At 45.1% G+C, this 17,239-nt stretch overlaps 1 protein-coding gene across 5 annotated transcripts in view; it reads right to left on the reverse strand.

Annotated features, from left to right (window-relative positions):
* PDZD2 (PDZ domain containing 2) overlaps positions 1–17,239 on the reverse strand; it is a 350,615-nt gene that overhangs the window by 220,249 nt on the left and 113,127 nt on the right. For 4 of the 5 annotated variants that reach the window (XR_014309966.1, XM_082724475.1, XM_082724476.1 and 1 more), the window contains exon 2: positions 4,280–5,120. Coding sequence is in view for 4 of the 5 variants with exons in the window: in XM_082724475.1 (XP_082580601.1) it covers positions 4,280–4,755 (476 nt within the window). In the remaining variant the exon portion in view is untranslated. Of the gene's footprint in view, positions 1–4,279; positions 5,121–16,920; positions 16,958–17,239 lie in introns of those variants that run through there. The other variant, XM_082724474.1, reaches the window with a different exon arrangement.

Consider the following 17,239-nt stretch of genomic DNA (forward strand, 5'->3'; position numbering starts at 1 on the left):
TTGGAGTGTTCTAGTCATTTTCTTCCCTGGTGTCTGCCATTAGACTGCAGAGTATTTTGTGAAGCTGAATACCATCTGTGAAGTTCAGCCCCAGACCATGTGGCAAGGACCAGTGTCTAGCTCTGGGGCAGAGATGAGGTAGTATAGCACAGGAGGTAGGAGCACAGGCCATGGTAGCAGATCTGGTTCTGTCTCTTCCTTAGGTGACCTTGGGCAAGTTACATGGCCTCTGTGGCCAAGGTTTCTCATCTAAAGTTATCCTTTATAGAGTTGTGATAGGTCCAAAATGAGAAAGTAGATGGCAGAATGTGGTAGCAACTGCTTAACCAAAGGTACTTCTTATAATTGCACCAGAGAACTAGGCAGGGAACCTTGGAAAACTGAACTTAGTCTCCTTCTGTCTTGTTAACCTCTTGGTTGTTATGAGTATTGGGAGCCCAGGACTCTGGGAGTCCTTCCTCATTACTTGATTCACTTTCATACTTCTTTTGAAGACCAACCAGTGGGTCCTGGCCTTTTCCTTCTATCACCCCTGCATCTCTGTGGCTTCTGGGGAGATCTTTACCATCCAGTAATCACACGTGACTGTACCATCAGAGAGAGGAATTTCAGAGACAGGACTGTTCACTAGTGAGAAAGTTATGTTTGGGAGATTTATTTCCTCAGCTGTGGAAAATTTCCAGAAGCCCAGGGCACTGACCATTATTTCCTTGTTTTCTGTATTCTTGATGTTCCAGCATTTGGGACCTTGATCCCAGAGAGACTGACCCTCCTAGAGCTTAGCCAACTCCTAGAAATAGCAAACAACTCCCCTGAGAGTGTGCCTTTGATACACAAATCCACCAATCCAGAGCCCACACCCCAACTCTCTCCTTTGTCAGACTCTCATACAGCAAGACACTATTGCCTCTAAGTCCCCCTGGGAGAGCCACTAGACAACCAGAGACCATCCTATAGCTCAGAACCTGCTGTGATTATTCAAACTACCAAATCCCAAGATTGCTCAGAGTAGCTACCATGCTTCGCCCAAACCTTCCCTTGAAAACTTGAAAGCCCCAATAAAGGCTTTGGGCCATGCTCTCCCCGCTTCTCCCCCTGCCTCCTGACTGACACTGGTGTTTCTCCATGTAGCCCTGTGTGGTGTGACGTTCCTCCTGCTTCTAGGGATCTGTGAGTATAAACTTCTCCCTTTATGAACAGCATTTTCCTATCCGCATGTCTTACCATACTTGATTAAAACAAATCCCAGCTACATTTGACAACACCCAGGCATAACAATTAGCTGTCTTACAGACCTGTTCCCCAACCCTTTCTCTTATTTCCACTCTCCAAGCTCCTCAGCTTTAGCTCTTTCAGTCCAGAGGCCCGCTGACCACATCCATCCGAGCCTCTCTTCCTGAGCACACAGAAGTGGAATGGTGTGCTGAATCAGGTACCACTCCCAGCTGAGTCAGAAGAGAGAGACTGAGTCTCTCAGCTTGGCCAGTTTATCACTGTGACGTCATGGTAACATTGCTTCACCTCTGTGAGCTTCTAGAATGATAAAACCAGCTCAGATGGGTCAAATGAAATGTTTCAGAGATTCACTCCTAACATGTGAGCACAGGCAGCTGCAGGCCACCTCCCTCCCTCCCTCAGTCCGTCATCCCAACGCACTTACACACAGGTCTCAAAGCTAATGGCTAGAAGACCCGTGGTGAGAACCCAGAATCCCAGACTCAGTTTACTGCTTCCCCCGCCACACCTATTTTCTCCCTCCTTGGAGCCTCCGTTAAGGAGTCTAGTTTTCCCTCCCACTTTCTGTCATGACCCCGGGCCCATCACCTTTCTATTCTTCTGTATCTTCTTTCTTTGGAAAAAAAAAAAAAATGGATATCATCCTATCACTCCCTCCAAGGAATAAATTAAAATCACCAAAGAACCTTCTCCTGGCAGCTGGAAAGCCTTCTCAGGGTCACATCTGCTTTCAGAGCCTGGGACAGAGAACTTTGCCTCGTAAAGACTCCACAGCCATTAGCAGGCAATGGGAAGAGCTTCCTCAACAGACATGAGGAAATTTATCCAGTATGGAAAAAGTCTTCTAAATCCTAAAGACTCGAGCAACCTCTTGGATCAGAAACTCCCGGTCTTTCCAAACACTGTCCACGTAGAACAGTCATTGTGAAGCTAATGTGTTACTGAGCTATGTACTGAACACAGGGCTGAGCCCTTTATATGCATTATTGCATCATGTAGTCATAGGATCAACAGTGTCCCCATTCCCATGTCACAGACAGCATCGGAATCCGATGCTAAGAGGGATGATTTCTCCAAGGTCAACCAGCTTGTACGTGTGGGAGCCCGAGGAGGTAGCACTAGCTGTATGGTTCCAGACTGGAGTTCTTGACCATTATGTTCTCCTGCTGGCTGTCCCCTCCCTGATCTTCCTTCTACCTCTGCATCCAAAGCAGTTCCCCTCAAAGCTGACAGTTGCTCTCAGGGGCAGCTCTGGGAGGGCTGCCTCAAACTCCATGTTGATCCCTGCTTCTAACCCTGAGGACCCAGCCACCAGGGACTGGAATCACCTTCTCAACACCAACAAATACTATAGTGTCCAGTCCTGTTTCTTTTTTAAGAACAATTTCTAATTTTAAATAATATCCTTTCTCTTCAACACCCTTCCTTGAAAATGAAGCTTCTCCCAATAACTACCAGTTCAGGACCCAGCTAGAAGCCAGGAATATCTTTTCAGTCAGAGAGGAAACCCAAAGAGAATACAATGGCAGTCTGCTGAGTAAGTACTCACAACACGCCAGCCATCCCTGGGCCAGGACTATTCCACGCATTGGCTCACTTCAACTTAGAACACAGCATATGAGCCTGATGACTTCTTCTTGCCCCTCCATGTCCACTCTCCACCATTCTCCGCCCTGCCCTTTAGCCCAGGTTGACAAATATGGACAGTCTCAATGGGCTCCCCTGCCATTGGCTTCTAGCTGGTTTCTGCTAATGTAAAGCTCTGGTAGAAGACTGAAGGGAAGGAGAAGATTAAACTTAAGATACTTCTGCTTTGGCTTCTTCCCCTCAGAGTCTCCTTGGTTTAGATTCTTCCTCAGTGAAAGGTCACCATGATTCTCAAGGTGACCCTCTTTCTATGATTCTCTACTCTTGGGACATAGGAGCACTCCCCACATGAGCCCCTGAAGGCTTGACAAAAGTTACGCATCTCAGAATATCTTCAAACTTCTCTTTTCTTCTATCTTCCATATATAACCGTTTCTAAAACCCTGGTGTGCAGTAAAGGGTTAACACAGCAAATATGGGATATTCAACCCATGTACATTCCAAAGAAAGAACTGGTTCTTGACTAACTCCTAAGAGGTAACCTCTATACCCTTGGAATATTCTGCCTGATACCAGATAGTTTATGTTAATAATGTGATTTATGGCAGGGTCAACTGGCCATGTGGCATCAGTTTGAAATATTGAAGAACTAGACACTGAGTAACTAAGGCCAGCTACATAGCACTCCATGTCTGGGTGACTCACCCCCAAGAAAAACCCTGATGCCAAGGTTATGTGCTTTCCTGGTTGACAACACTCCACAGATGTTGTCACAAGTCACTGCTGGGAGAATTGAGCCCTTCTGTACAAGAAGTCCTTTGAATCCTTCTAGTAAATCGCTGAGGGTGGTCTTGGGGACTCAGATCCACCTGGGGAACAAGAGTCCAGCCATGACTTACTGCCATGATGGGTGGCCACACAGGTGAAAAACAGACATATGCTCATCACCCAAGTGGATCTTCCAGGCGGGGAAACTGGGGCCGAGGACAGGGGTGGCTGGTGGTCCAAAGACAGTTCTAAGCATCTCAAGGGGCTTCTGGACTAAGAGTCCATAAGGTGGCATGCGATGGGCAGATAGAAATATATCCAGGACCCAACCTTTGGTGCTCTAACTGGCGGGGAGATGCTGGGTTGAGTGGAAGAGGGTCTAACGCAAAGCGACATTTCACATACTCTTGTGTCATGCACCATTTTATTTTATTTCTAACCCAAGTTTCAAGAAAAAAGAAAAGTGAGTCTGAGTCCTCTAAGAAAGAACAAAGCAAAAAAAAAAAAAAAATACAAATACCACAATACTTCAGCTGAGTGCACTTTCCCTTTAGAGGACAAATGCCATTGGCTTCTTACCAGAGTCGGTCTCATAACCCTCTGCAGCTACAGACTGGAGCAGCAGACGTAGGTTAGCCCCAGGGGTCCCCCGTCCAGCCGTTGCGCCAACTGGCGCTCCCCCACTCACCTGGCCCCACTGACATCAACTCCGACCATCAGCTGCCCGTTCAGGGAGAGGATCTCATCTCGCAGTCGGACCTTCCCGCTCTTCCCGGCCGGGCTGTTCTTCCTCAGCTCTGTCACCCAGATGCAGCCAACGTCCAGTACAGGGCCCTGGTGGGTCTTCCTCTTCTTGCCCCCTCTGCGCTTTTCTCCGTAGTCCCCGAAAACAGGGATGTTCCCGAAACTGAGGCCCACAGTCTCTGCGTCCCCCAGCTCCTTGGTGAGGTACACAGTGCAGATTTCCATCCCCGGGGGGCTGCGGTCGGGGGGGACGGCGCTCTCATCCACGGCAAAGTTCAGCTGGATGTACTCCTGCAGCTTCTGGATGGCCGCCTGGCAGAGCCGCTGCTCGGGGCCATCCCCGCCCTCCCGCAGGCTGTTCTGCAGCCACTGGTAGAGGAGGGGCAGGTGCAGCACGGCATTGTCCTGGGTGATGGGCATGGTGCTCACTCCCAGATGCCAACATCATGAGAGGACCTGCTCCTTCGGGCTGGACCCCGGAAGGCCCCATGTCCCTTGGGAACCTTGGCTGTCATCGGCTTTGCCTGTGTTCATGTTCAGGCTGGCAGATGAGCCTACAGGATGCCTACTCGAGACCGAGCTGTTTGCTTTGGCAAGGGGAGGACAGGACACAATCAGAGCAACAGGGGAACAGCCGCTGGGCCTGGAGCGTTCTGCAAGAGAAGGAAGGAAGCGTCTGACGAGTTCTCGTGGGGCTCCCTTCACAGCAGGGCCCGTGCAAACGACCCGGAAATGCAGTATTCCTCCAGCAGCCACAGCATGACCTCACCTGGTCCCATTCAGGCCTGGAAGAGGAAAAAACAAAAAATCTCGGTCACAAAAGTGAGCCCTCTGATACAGACCACGTGGCCTCCTGTAACACAGAAGGCCTATGTTTGCTTTTGTGAGCCAGGGAACTCATGCCTCTCCTCGCTCCCCAGCTAAGATCCCTCCACCCTGTACACACAGACGTACTGACAGACACAGACACGCAGATACACAGACGCACACACTCATACGCACCCTTCCCCCAGACAGAAACCTCTGGAACAATGACCTTCTCCAGGAAGTTTTCCTGATCATCAGGGAACTAAGATGACTTTTTCTTAAACAACTCCCATCAAACTCATCTCCACCCAGGAGGCCAAGTGAAAGACTCCTTGGAAGGCACATGTAAGAGCTTACATTTTTAGGAAGTTAAAATCTATGTCCATTTGCTTTGATCAGCTCAACGGCATACACAGGAAGGCTCTCCATTCCAGGACTGACAGTGATGCCCGGAAGAGGAAGAGCCAATTAATAGCACAGAGAGATTCAGGTTCTGGCTTAGGACAAGACCCCTCCTAAGCTCAGCCATCATTCCATCTTGATCACGCAGCCTCAGAGGGAATTGAGTCCCTATGCAATGTACAGCTCTTAGTCGCTTCTCTTTTGGTCAACTGTTGGGACTGACCTACTCTTAGTCCAACCCCACAGCTATCTCCTCCAAAGAAATATTTCTCCATGCTTCTAGGTGAGGAGGCTTGGCCCGCCTGTAGCTCGCCCTTGACCACCCTTGATGCATCCCCCCTGCATTGCCAGCTGCGGGAGGCAGGTCTCCCCTATGAGAGCTGGCACCCGTCCAGCCCCCTGAATTCTGCACGGGGCCTGGCACACAATCCGTCCCCACAATGAAAGACTAATTGAATTCCACTGCCCATCCACCAAAGGAAACTTTCAGCTCCATCCTTCGTAAACACAGAAAAATGACTCTTTTCATTCTCTTCTCTGAATTTCACTTTCTCCCAGAGAAAGTCAACATAAACTATGGCATCTAAAATGGAAAACATTCTCTAGCCTTCTCAGGAAGTGGTTTAACAAGGAATAATAATAAATGGGCGAGGTGTCAGAAGCCATGTCAATAATACACGACCTTATTACTCAGTCACCGTAAAGAAATTTCCAATATAGCAAGTTTTGAGCTTCCAAAGGACTCGAGTGCCGGCTATTAATTGGTTCCAAATAAATCAAAAGCTTAGCAAATATCATCTACATAATCATATGCCTATTAAAAAAGAAATGTAAGATCAAAGAAAAGATAATCCATAAATGTACAAAAACTGAATGTTCCCTTTGGCCAAAATAAGTAACACCTCTCACTGCAAAGTCACTCCACACAGACATATTAAAATCTTATGAATAAATCGAAACATTTTCCATCAGGCCTAGCAATCTTTATGAGTCTCCGTTTTCTCATCTGTAAAATGAGAAAGTTACGCTAAGTGACCTCCAAGGTCTGTCCAACTCAACAGTGAGGTCCTCAAACACAGTGACAGTGTCCCATTCATTGATGTACTCCCTACCCCAGCACAGTGCCATCAACTTCTACACTCTCAATCATTTAAAACAAATTTTAAAATATCCTTTAAATCACAATATTAATGGTCAATGATTCAGGCTATTAGTCACAGTTCAGATGGTCCCATATCTATGAAAACAGGGTAAATATCTTAGGTAAGTTGCTCTTTAAATAAACCCGATTGAAGAAAACCCTAGAGAATTTTTCTTCTTGCTGTCGAATTGTATTCATTCAATACATATTTACTGAACATCAATTAAGAACCAGTCTTTGAACTTGGCACTGAAAATATACCATCAATAAGGCCAATTCCTCGCCCTCAAGGGATTCATTGCTGATTGAGCTGACTGGCTCACCTTGGACCAGGGTCAGGAGACATCATCCTGACTGCTGGGAATGTTGTGGAGGCAGGGAAGGAATTTTGAGAACAGGAAAAATTATTTTTAAGTCATCTAGTCTTACTTTGGTGCTCATGGGCTATATAATTTTTGAATTCCATACCTGTCATTGGGAATTTTCCAGTAATCCTTCCAGCCCCCTGTTCTATCAACTCCTTCTCCTATTTCTGTAACCAAGGGGCGTAGAAGCATTTCAATCTACTATAATGATTTGAGATGACTCTGACCATAAGAAAAAATACACAATTTTGCAATACTATAAAATGAGCGGTTCTTTCACAACATCCAAGGAAACATCCCAGTGAACAAAACATTGACCTAGAGAAGATACAGCAGGCGAGAAACCTGCAAATAGTTACGAGTACCAATATCCCTCAGTGGCTGATCTGTGCTGAGGTCTCAATGCTTCTCATCTTGAAGATCAATTTCAACAGGAGCAGAGTTTGGGGACATGAAGGTCCGCTGAATGTTCCAGGTCACTTTTATCTATCATATGTAATTCTCCAATTAGAGTCCCATCTCAAAGCAAACAGCCATGATAATTTAAATTCAATTTGACTTGCCTGAAGCTGACAGCCTTAGCCATTCAAAATTCAGAATGAATGCTTCTTAACAGATTTTGATACTATGTTTAGAATCTACCATCTTTCTCAGGTTCTCTTTCAGCTACGCTATGCGTGTTCAGCAGGGCAATATCACCCACGAGGGGGTGAAACGTAGTTCTGGAATGAGGAGGCCAACAAGTCTTAGATATTGTAATGGTAGCGTCTGCCTGCATAACTCAATTCTATATGACAGAATCTTACCCCTTAGTATCTAATATTTTGTAGTAGAATTTAAATTCAGTTTTTTGCTCCAGGGTGAGGAGAACGGGACAATAATGCAAAAGATGGAGAAACACCAAACAAAGTGAAACCAATCATCTGACCGAAGTCATCCCCAGAGTCACCTGAAACCCAAAGGCTAAACCCTGAAACTGTCAGAGGGGTGCACAGAAGGGTCCTCGGGTTTATCCAGACCTTATTCAAAGACAGATTTACATTTGGCTGTCTCATACGAACTCCCTCTTGTGATCGTCCTGAATTCACGATGTCTTCCTATTCTGAAATCTGCTAAGTTTCAAGTTCCTTAGTTTTCATTTCTTCTGGACTAGATTCCTCTTTTGACTTTTAAAAAATCTCACATTTTATTTTATTTTATTTTTTGTGTCCAGTAAAAGAAAATCTCACATTTTGAAAGTAAACTAATGTTGATTAAATATTTACTATTCATTCAACAGATGTTCATTGAGTGCCTGTCATATGCAGGGTCCTAAACCAAACAATGTTCCTACAAAGCCTCATGAAGCCTATATTGTGATGGTGGCAAATTAGTAAACATAAAATACTATCATGTCAGATGAGTATTGATACTATGAAGAGAACTATGGTAGCATCAGAGCGTGGTGAATGATGGAGATATGAAGGGATTAAGAAAGGCCATCTGAGAAGAGACCAAAACAAAGTGAAGGGCTGAGATGAGAGAATCTCTGTAGGGGGGGCTGTTCCCTGCTGAGGGGCAGCAAGTGTAAAGGTCCTGAGGTGAGAGCCTGCTTGGCTGCCTAGGGATAGGCATGGGGATAGACGTGGCTACGAAAGAGAGAACAAGGAGGAAATGCCCCCACTAAGCTAGATGCTTCCCTATTGTCTCATTCTCTATAAATCAAAGGCATCTGACCCTACTTTTACCAACACTGGATAATGGTTAATGTTTTCTGAGCATAATCACACTCAGACACTGTTCTATATGAGCACTTTCCAAGGATTACCTTATTTAATTGCCACAACAATACTGTAGGGAGATATTATTAGTATATCCTTTTTAGGAAACTAAGATAAATGACAAAATCAGAGTGGCTAATTAAAGCCTCAAGAGGCTAATTTTAAGTCTAATCAGATTTGGCCATGTAGACTTTGATCTGTCCTGTAACCACTGCTCCATTACCACCAATGGGCATCGCATAACAAATAAATAGGTACCTTGTGTCAGAAGCCAGTGACTTTCTATCTAATAGCCATTCCCTCATTTTCCCTTCATTTTGTTGGGCATGATATATTCAACTAAAACTCGGCCTTTCGATAGTATACAGCATAGTTCTGGCCAATGGGATGAAAGTAGAGATTGCTGGATGGGGCTTCCATCGGCATTACTTACGGGCAGAACAGAAATGAAAAGAAAAAATAAATCCCCATGTTGTTTAATCATTGTTATTTGGATTTTTCCAAATCCAGCTAACTAGCCAAATTAACCCCCAAACAAATAACACAACATGATACCCAGAATTGAGGGGTGAAAAGTAACAGGATCTAAAACATGGAATAGGATGAGAAAAGAAGGGAGGGAAGCAGATGTCAAGAACCTAGATATTGGGGCTCCTGGGTGGCTTAGCTGGTTAGGTGTCTGCCTTCGGCTCAGGTCATGATCTCAGGGTCCTGGGATCGAGCCCCACATTGGGCTCCCTCCTCAGCAGGGAGTCTGCTTCTCCCTCTGCCCCTCCCACTCTCTGTCTCTGTCAAATAAATAAATAAAATCTTAAAAAAAAAAAAAAAGAACCTGGATATTTGCAGACTGGAAAGGTGACCCTAGATATTTAATGTAAAATTTTTTTTAAAGTGCCACTTGCTATACCTTGGAAAGTCATTGATGTGTTGATTGAGGCTGCGGTATTAGAGAAGATGGTAGGAAACTTTTAGAATATGGGTAGATAACTTGTCATTCTCAGCAGAGTCTAGAGCTCCTCTGAGCCAGCAAGTGAGACGGGAAGAAATACCACTCTGCTAAGGAAGGGACTCATTTAATTAATTAATTAATTACTTGGTTAAGGGACACAGAGAGAGAGTGTGTGAGGAGGGGCAGAGGGAGAAAAATCTCAAGCAGACTCCTCACGGAGCACAGAGCCTGATGCAGGGCTCCATCCCATGACCCTGAGATCATGACCTGGGCCAAAATCAAGAGTTGGATGCTTAACTGACTGAGCCACCAAGGTGCTCCTAAGGAAGGTACTCTGGACATTCAGTCTAAAATCTAAATTGCCATAAAGGCCAGTATTCTGGACCCTGCAAGGCTGAGAAAACGTGCTTTATCAGAAGGGGTAGAGGGTACCCTACCTGGACAGAGGCTGTATAAGCCTGTTGCCAGAGGTGTGATTCCCCACTGGAAGCCATGGTTCCAACTCTTCCAACAGTACCCATTAAGTAGTATATGTTAAATTAAAATTTAGGGGATGGGCACACCTCATAAGCTAGAAATAAAGAAAACAAATCATTAGGAATTGACCAGGAGCTTATTAAGTTGTTGGGGAATTGTACTGCCAAACCCCAAACCTGGTCTGGAATAGCCTGGGATGGTTCAATTTCCACAGCAATCTCATAACTTTGTTCTCCTTCCCTTCCCTGGGCAATTCACGTCTACAGGAAACCGGTAACGTGTGTAGCCCCCAGAAAGGCTGTCTTTCCAAACCTACCACAGGTGTGGCCATGGAAGACAATGAATGAGAAATAATCTCTCAGAGAGAGAAGAGGGCCATGGAGGGCAATGACCAGGAGCTCCTGCCACAAGAGGGAGGGCTGAACTCTTGCTGTTCTTGCTTCTGAGGATTTGGTCATTGCTACTGGAGAGTAACTGCTCTATTTCCATCCCTCCTTTTTAAAATGGAAGTTCTTATTATAGTTCTTCTATATCTTTTCTAGTATTGCAGGTTAAATGTGTCAGGGCTTAGTCACCAGGAGTTATATCCAGAACTGATGAAAGGGACCACATATCACCCAGAGACCCAGGGCTCTAATCTTGATAGACTAACTGGATGGGGTTTGGGTGCCAAGTCCCTTGCAAACGGGGAATCTATCCCATGCATGGAAAGAAGGGTATGTTTGAGTAATCAAAAAAGGGAACTGTGGCTAGCTGCCTACATAATATTTCTTCTCTCCTCTTCCTAATAAAAGTCCATCTGTGTTTAAGGAACAAATATCCAGTCAAAAAAACCATGCTTCAGGGCACCTGGGTGGCTCAGTTAGTTTAGTGTCTGCCTTCAGCTTGGGTGATCCTGGGGTCCTGGGATTGGGCCCCATATTGGGCTTCCTGCTCAGCAGGGAACCTGCTTCTCCCTCTCCATCTGCTGCTCCCCCTGCTTGTTCTCTCTCTCTGTCAAATAAATAAATAAATAAATAAATTAATTAATAAAATATTTAAAAAACAAAAATAGGTGCTTAGTGCACCTTCAGAAAGGGATGACCATAACCTACGCTCTTGGCCTATGAAGTCATTTGGTAGGGTTTTCAGAAGGCTTCTTTCATAATGGGTACTCTTTCTTTTTTCTTGCTTAAAATGCAGGTGATGGCTGGAGCTTTGGCAGCCATCTTGTGACCAACCATAAAGCAAACAGCCTTGAGCATCTGTATCAACCTGAAACATTCTCCTTATGGACTAATTACAGTAGAGAAAAAGGGCCCCTGCCTTGTTTAAGCCTTGTTAATTAGACAATATGTTATAGGTAAACAAAATCCTTAATGAATACATTGCTTTAATTTACTCTTTACTCTCACATTCAAGATCCAGAATATAATCCTGAGTGTTTCAACCTTAGCCCTGCTACTCTGTCAATTAGTAGCTATCATTAAGTTTCTACCTTGATTTGGGTCACCAAAACAACTACAACAACAACAACAACAACAACAGTGCATGTTTTTGCCCCTGAAAGACCTAAAAGCACACATGAATTCATTCAGTGTTTGCTAGCACCATTATGCAGCCCCCGATGCTGTGGAAAAACCCACAACTGACTGAGAAACATTGAAAATACAAATGATTTTGATTCCTTTAGGTTGGCTTATGTTTGCTAGGAACAAGCTAGTGGCTAATTTTTAACTATCTACATGGCTGACTCTGTAGCTGTGCCTATGAGACAGAAGTTGATCTAACTTTTATTTCATGCAACAAGAGTCAATTGTGGCAGGGATTATGCTAAGCTAGAAAAGAAATGATGAACAGCCCTGTGGAGGCTGTGGTCCACTGGGCAAAAAGATTGTTAACTAAAGTGTGTGAAGGGCCATGAAATGGTACATTTGTGGGCATATGATGGATTCTGGAAAGTGAGGCTTTACAAGACCCATCATGGGGTCTTAGGGGATGAAAGAGATGTTCCCATATAAATTGCAGAAGATGAGGACCTAGATAGGACCTCAGGGACTACCACATTCAGTCTTCAATTTTAAAGAAGAGAGAAATACATATCAAGACAAGACAAAGATTCTTTGGTTTCTGGGTCTAATAACCCTTGAAAAGTAGGAAGAAAGGAAAAAGAAATGAAAGGAAAAAAATTGATCTGGCAGCTATTTTGAGAAGCTAATACTTGAAGATATTTATTGTATGTCATCAAACATGGACTATTTGTCCAAATAACAAAAAAGAGGAATGAACAGAAATTACAGAAATTCATGAAACATCATGCATGTTTTCTATCATGACGAATGCAAAAAAAAAAAAAAAAATCTGGGAAACAGAAAACCAAAATGAACACCATAAATTATTTCTGTTACTGCTAAAATATATTCGTGGTGGCTTCAAATACCAAAATAAGTTTGTACAACTGAAGTTAGGACTCTACACTCAGAATGTCAAACTGTGGCCAGCTCTGGATTAATAATATTTTTGGAGTTTAGGTATCTCTCTTTTTTTTTTTTTTTAAGATTTTATTTATTTACTTGATAGAGAGAGAGAGAGCACAAATGGGAGGGGCAGAGGGAGAGGGAGGAAGCATCTTAAGCGGACTCTGCAGAGAGTGCAGAGCCTGATGTGGTGCTCGATCTCACGACCCTGAGATCAGGACCTGGGCCCAAACCAGGAGTCAGACACTTAAGCAACTGTACCACCCAGGTGCCCCAGGATCTCAATTTGAAAATAACATGCAACTCCATAACATTTATGGAGCCACATTTTGTGAAACGGCAATCTAATATTTTGAAACAGTTGCTATCTCACATAGATATTTGAAGGAGACTGTCACAACTTTTATGATAGCAGCACCATAATCACGAGTCACTGTGCATGCCCATTTAAATGTGATCATCTTAATGCGACCATCATGTCCACTTTGTATGGACTGGGCAGCCATGACTGTCATCCACAATTCTACTGACCATATTACCAATATACAGCAGGCATGAGAAGTTCTTCGATTATACTTGAGCTTCCTAAAAAAAAATTTTGAGTCTAGTTGACAACACAATGTTACATAAGTTTCAGGTAAACAATGTAGTGATTCAACTTCCCTATAGTTTGTTTATACTATGCTCATCACAAGTGTAGCTACCATCTGTCACCACACAACCCTATTGCAAAAATCACTGACTAGATTCCCTACGCTATGCCTTTTATCCAAACTGGAAGCCTGTATCTCCCACTCCCAATCTGCCCCACTTGAGTTATTTTTTTTTTTAAATGCAGACTTACGGGGTGCCTGGGTGGCTCAGTGGGTTAAACACCTGCCTTGGGCTCAGGCCATGTCCTGGGATCACTCAGCAGGGAGCCTGCTTCTTCTACCTGCTCTGTCTGTCCTGCCCGCCACTCCCTCCTGTTTGTGCTCTCTCTCTCCGACAAATAAATAAATAAAATCTTTAAAAAATAGTCTTATTTTACAGTATTTTACTGTTATTTCTTTCAGAACAATTATTCTGTTTAGCTGCTTCTAGTGTTTAGAGTTTTGGGTAAATAATCTATTCACTATATTTAAACTCTTAGCATGTAACTGCACAGGGTCTGACTTCATCATTAATTAGCAATGATTCAAATATTTATCATAGCCGGCAATACACTCTGCCGTTAGCTAGCTGTAGGTCCCCAGGCAGGTCAAGTAGCATCTTTGAGCCTCAGTTTCTTTATCTGCCAAATGAAGGGGTTCTACTAATTTTCTCTCCAGTTCTAGCATTTTCCTGGACTTTGGAGCTGAGTTAGCAAGACAAAGAGGGAGTTGCTAGCCTCATGTAGAAGCATATAGGCAACACATGGAAGTTTTAAACTGCAGAAGAGATGGGCCAAATTGCTTTATCAGATTTTGAATATCTGCCAAGACAAAGGGAGGAAGGAGGGCCCTGGGGTGGTTTTACATTCATGTGCTTATAACCACAGTTCAGCTCTTCCAGAAGACAAGAAGAAATATATCCTACTGAATAAAAGCTCTTTGGAACAGCAGGAAAAAAAAAACTCCCAAACACACAAGATTTCAAGAAGGGGGAAGCAACTTGCCGGGGCGGGGGGTGGGTGGTGGTGGTGATACAAGAGGAAATCCGGTGTTTCCACTGAGGCCCCACAGACTCTCCAGTTTGGCAAGGGCCTAACCTGTGTAGAGACCAGCCTCCACTCCCTCCCTTCCAGTGGCTTCCAGGAGTCAGGGCTGGAGCAGTTGGTGCAGAGGCAGTATCCTCAGAGGAAACCAAAAGATCATGGAGCACAGCCGACCCTCCTATTTGAGCATCCCCTTTCCCCGGGCCTCACTTTGGGAAAGGACTCAGCTGTTGGTCATGAGAAGCAAGTCAAAGTCATAGGAGTGAGAGAAAAGAGAATCCTCACTTGTCCTCTTCCAGGCAGGAGACCAGAACCAAGGAGAAGGAAGGCTCGAAGGAGTGTGATAGACCAGTGCCCACATTCTCAACGGACCCCCTGTGCCATCTTGGCTGTTAAAAGGGGTAGGAGAGAAACGAAGTAGAGAGAAAAGAAGACAAGAGATGGCTGAAATTGAAAGGAACTAGCCTGGAAATCATCAAATGGAGGTTCTACCTGGGCACTGCTGGGATGACCTTGAGAGAGGAGAAGAAAGGAGAGGGATAAACGCACGGTCTCCTAAGATCCTGCTGTTGCCATGTCAACATCACCGTGTGGGAGCAGGTGCAAAAATAGAAGATGTGGCCAGAGAAGGCCACCAGTAGGCCAGGGAGATGCCACAAGGTCACCCTGATCTTGTTCAACTTCCCTCATTCACGTCTTCTGGCTTCCAGACTCAGAAACATGAGTTCGGTCTGCACATTGGAAGAATGTCTGCCTCTCGAGTGTAAATAAGTAGTTACCCGTGAGAGATTTAATTCATTAATTTTCAACTGGAAATGCAATTATGATGCGGGCAGGGTACTGGCATTGACCTGCTCAATGCCTGCTTTCCCTGTGGATAGGATGCCGAGGAAGGCAAGCTTCAGAACAAGGAGAAGCAGGGGGCGCACGAGGGCCCCAGCGGGTGAACTCTCCTCTTGCTCTCCATCCCAGCCAGAGCTCTGCAGAGGAAACCTGTTCGCTTAGCTGAGACTCCCCTACACGAGACAGCACTCAAAGAGGTATCCTTAACTTCAGCTCCTGGAGGTCTTCTTTTCTGTTCTCTGCGTTAACTCTCCTTCTCTTCATACCCCTTTCTCCAAACTGTATACTGTAACTTCAGCAAGTGTTGATTCTTATTCTCTGAACTACGGGCCTAATCACATTTTGGTCCATTCTCTCTAAGATTACTATGATTCGAGTTTTGGATTCTATGTTTTTGCAGAAAGTTTCTTAACTTGGGTATTCGACGGCGTACGATCTGTGTACTAGCTTCATTCTCCACATATCAACTTGTCTTCTTTGTTTCTAAGTTCAGGGCTGTGGGGATGATCTTGCCGTTGTCCCGGAGTACCAATGACACCTTCCAGATTTAACAAAACCACAGGAGACCAAAGAGTGGTCACGAAGCAGGCACTCGGCAGCATGGCTTTGATGCATGGTTCCAGAGTGTGCTCAGAACGGTGTGTGGGAGCTTGTGGGAGGCGAGGATGGGAGGGACAGAGCTGAAATCACAAAGGAAAAGCCGAGGGGAGTTGATGTTCTTCTTACCACTCCTGACCTGGAGCCCTGCTGAGGAGCCTTATGCTGCTGGAATTCCAGAAAGCTCTAGCACTTCCCAGAGCCCCACGGCCCTGTGGCAGCATCCCTGCTACACAGATGGGGGAACAGATTGAGAGGGGACCTGCGATTCAGTGGAGAGTCAGAGCACTAGGCGTCCATGACGTCACTCGGCAAAAACTCACTTCAGCTTGGAAGCAGGTTCTCGGCCATTAAGGCAGAGCCTGTTGCTAGGGAAATAGGAAATTGGAATTTTTCAAAAAAGACTCTATAGTTCTCTGTATTGGGGAAAATGTAGGCACTGGAGCATGTCTAAATGGGGGAAACTAGACAGTTGGATCCATTATGGGTTTAAAGCTTTAGGACAGCAATCTGGTCTTTACACAGCTAGGCCTGCTGAGTAGATGATGTGGGCAATATCCCGCAGATCTGGGAAATTACCAAGATTAGCAAAATGGCCATTACCTGCCACCCACCAAGTTCCACTGAAGCATTTCCAACAGGCTTTAAGCACCCTGGTCAGATGACTGCAGGTCTGGGATGGTTCCTCTACAAAGGAACACGTGCCAAGTTGGACTGTAAAGGAATCCTGTGAAAATCACTAGACCTGTTCTCAACCTGAGATCGCAAGTCTCTCTGCCCGAGGGGGTGATTAAAAACTTGGCCTACTTCCCCGGGCAGATGCTCTCGCCCCCTGCGTGGCGGGCTCCCGTCCTGGCCCTGCTCTCTCCTGCCCTGTCTTGCCATGACCCTCCCTTCCCACTGTTCTCCAAGACTTGCCATTACACCTTCCACCTAAGTCTTTCCCACGGGTCTCAAGACCAGAAGAGAAACAGAAAGAAAGACGCCTGGGCTTCTGGGGTTCCTGGGTTGCACTAGATAAACACTGGATTCCTCAGGGAGGAGTCATTCATTCATTCACTCCTTCATTCAACAAATATTTACTGAACGCAGGAAATAAATTGACATCCTCACCCTCAGGAACTTTAAAGCTGAAGCAGTCTTCCCAGGCTGGGTTCAGCCTCAGGATCCCTGGAGGCCGTGGGGGCATTCAGGTATCTTCACTGATAACAAGTGTCTCAGGTTCCTCCATTGGGACCCAGCTTCTCTGATGACAGAATTGATTGGGTAGAACGAGAGGTGTTGGCTACTCAGTGACTCAAATGGAGACCAAGGGAACAAAATCAGCTCTAAGCTCCTGATGCTTCAGGAGGCCCCTCATTTCCCACCCAGGTAGGGGTGTTTGATTTAGCCAATAAGAATATATAGTGCTCGGTTAAACATGAGTGTCAGA

This window comes from Mustela nivalis, assembly GCF_964662115.1.
Source record: "Mustela nivalis genome assembly, chromosome: 3".
NCBI lineage: Eukaryota > Metazoa > Chordata > Mammalia > Carnivora > Mustelidae > Mustela > Mustela nivalis.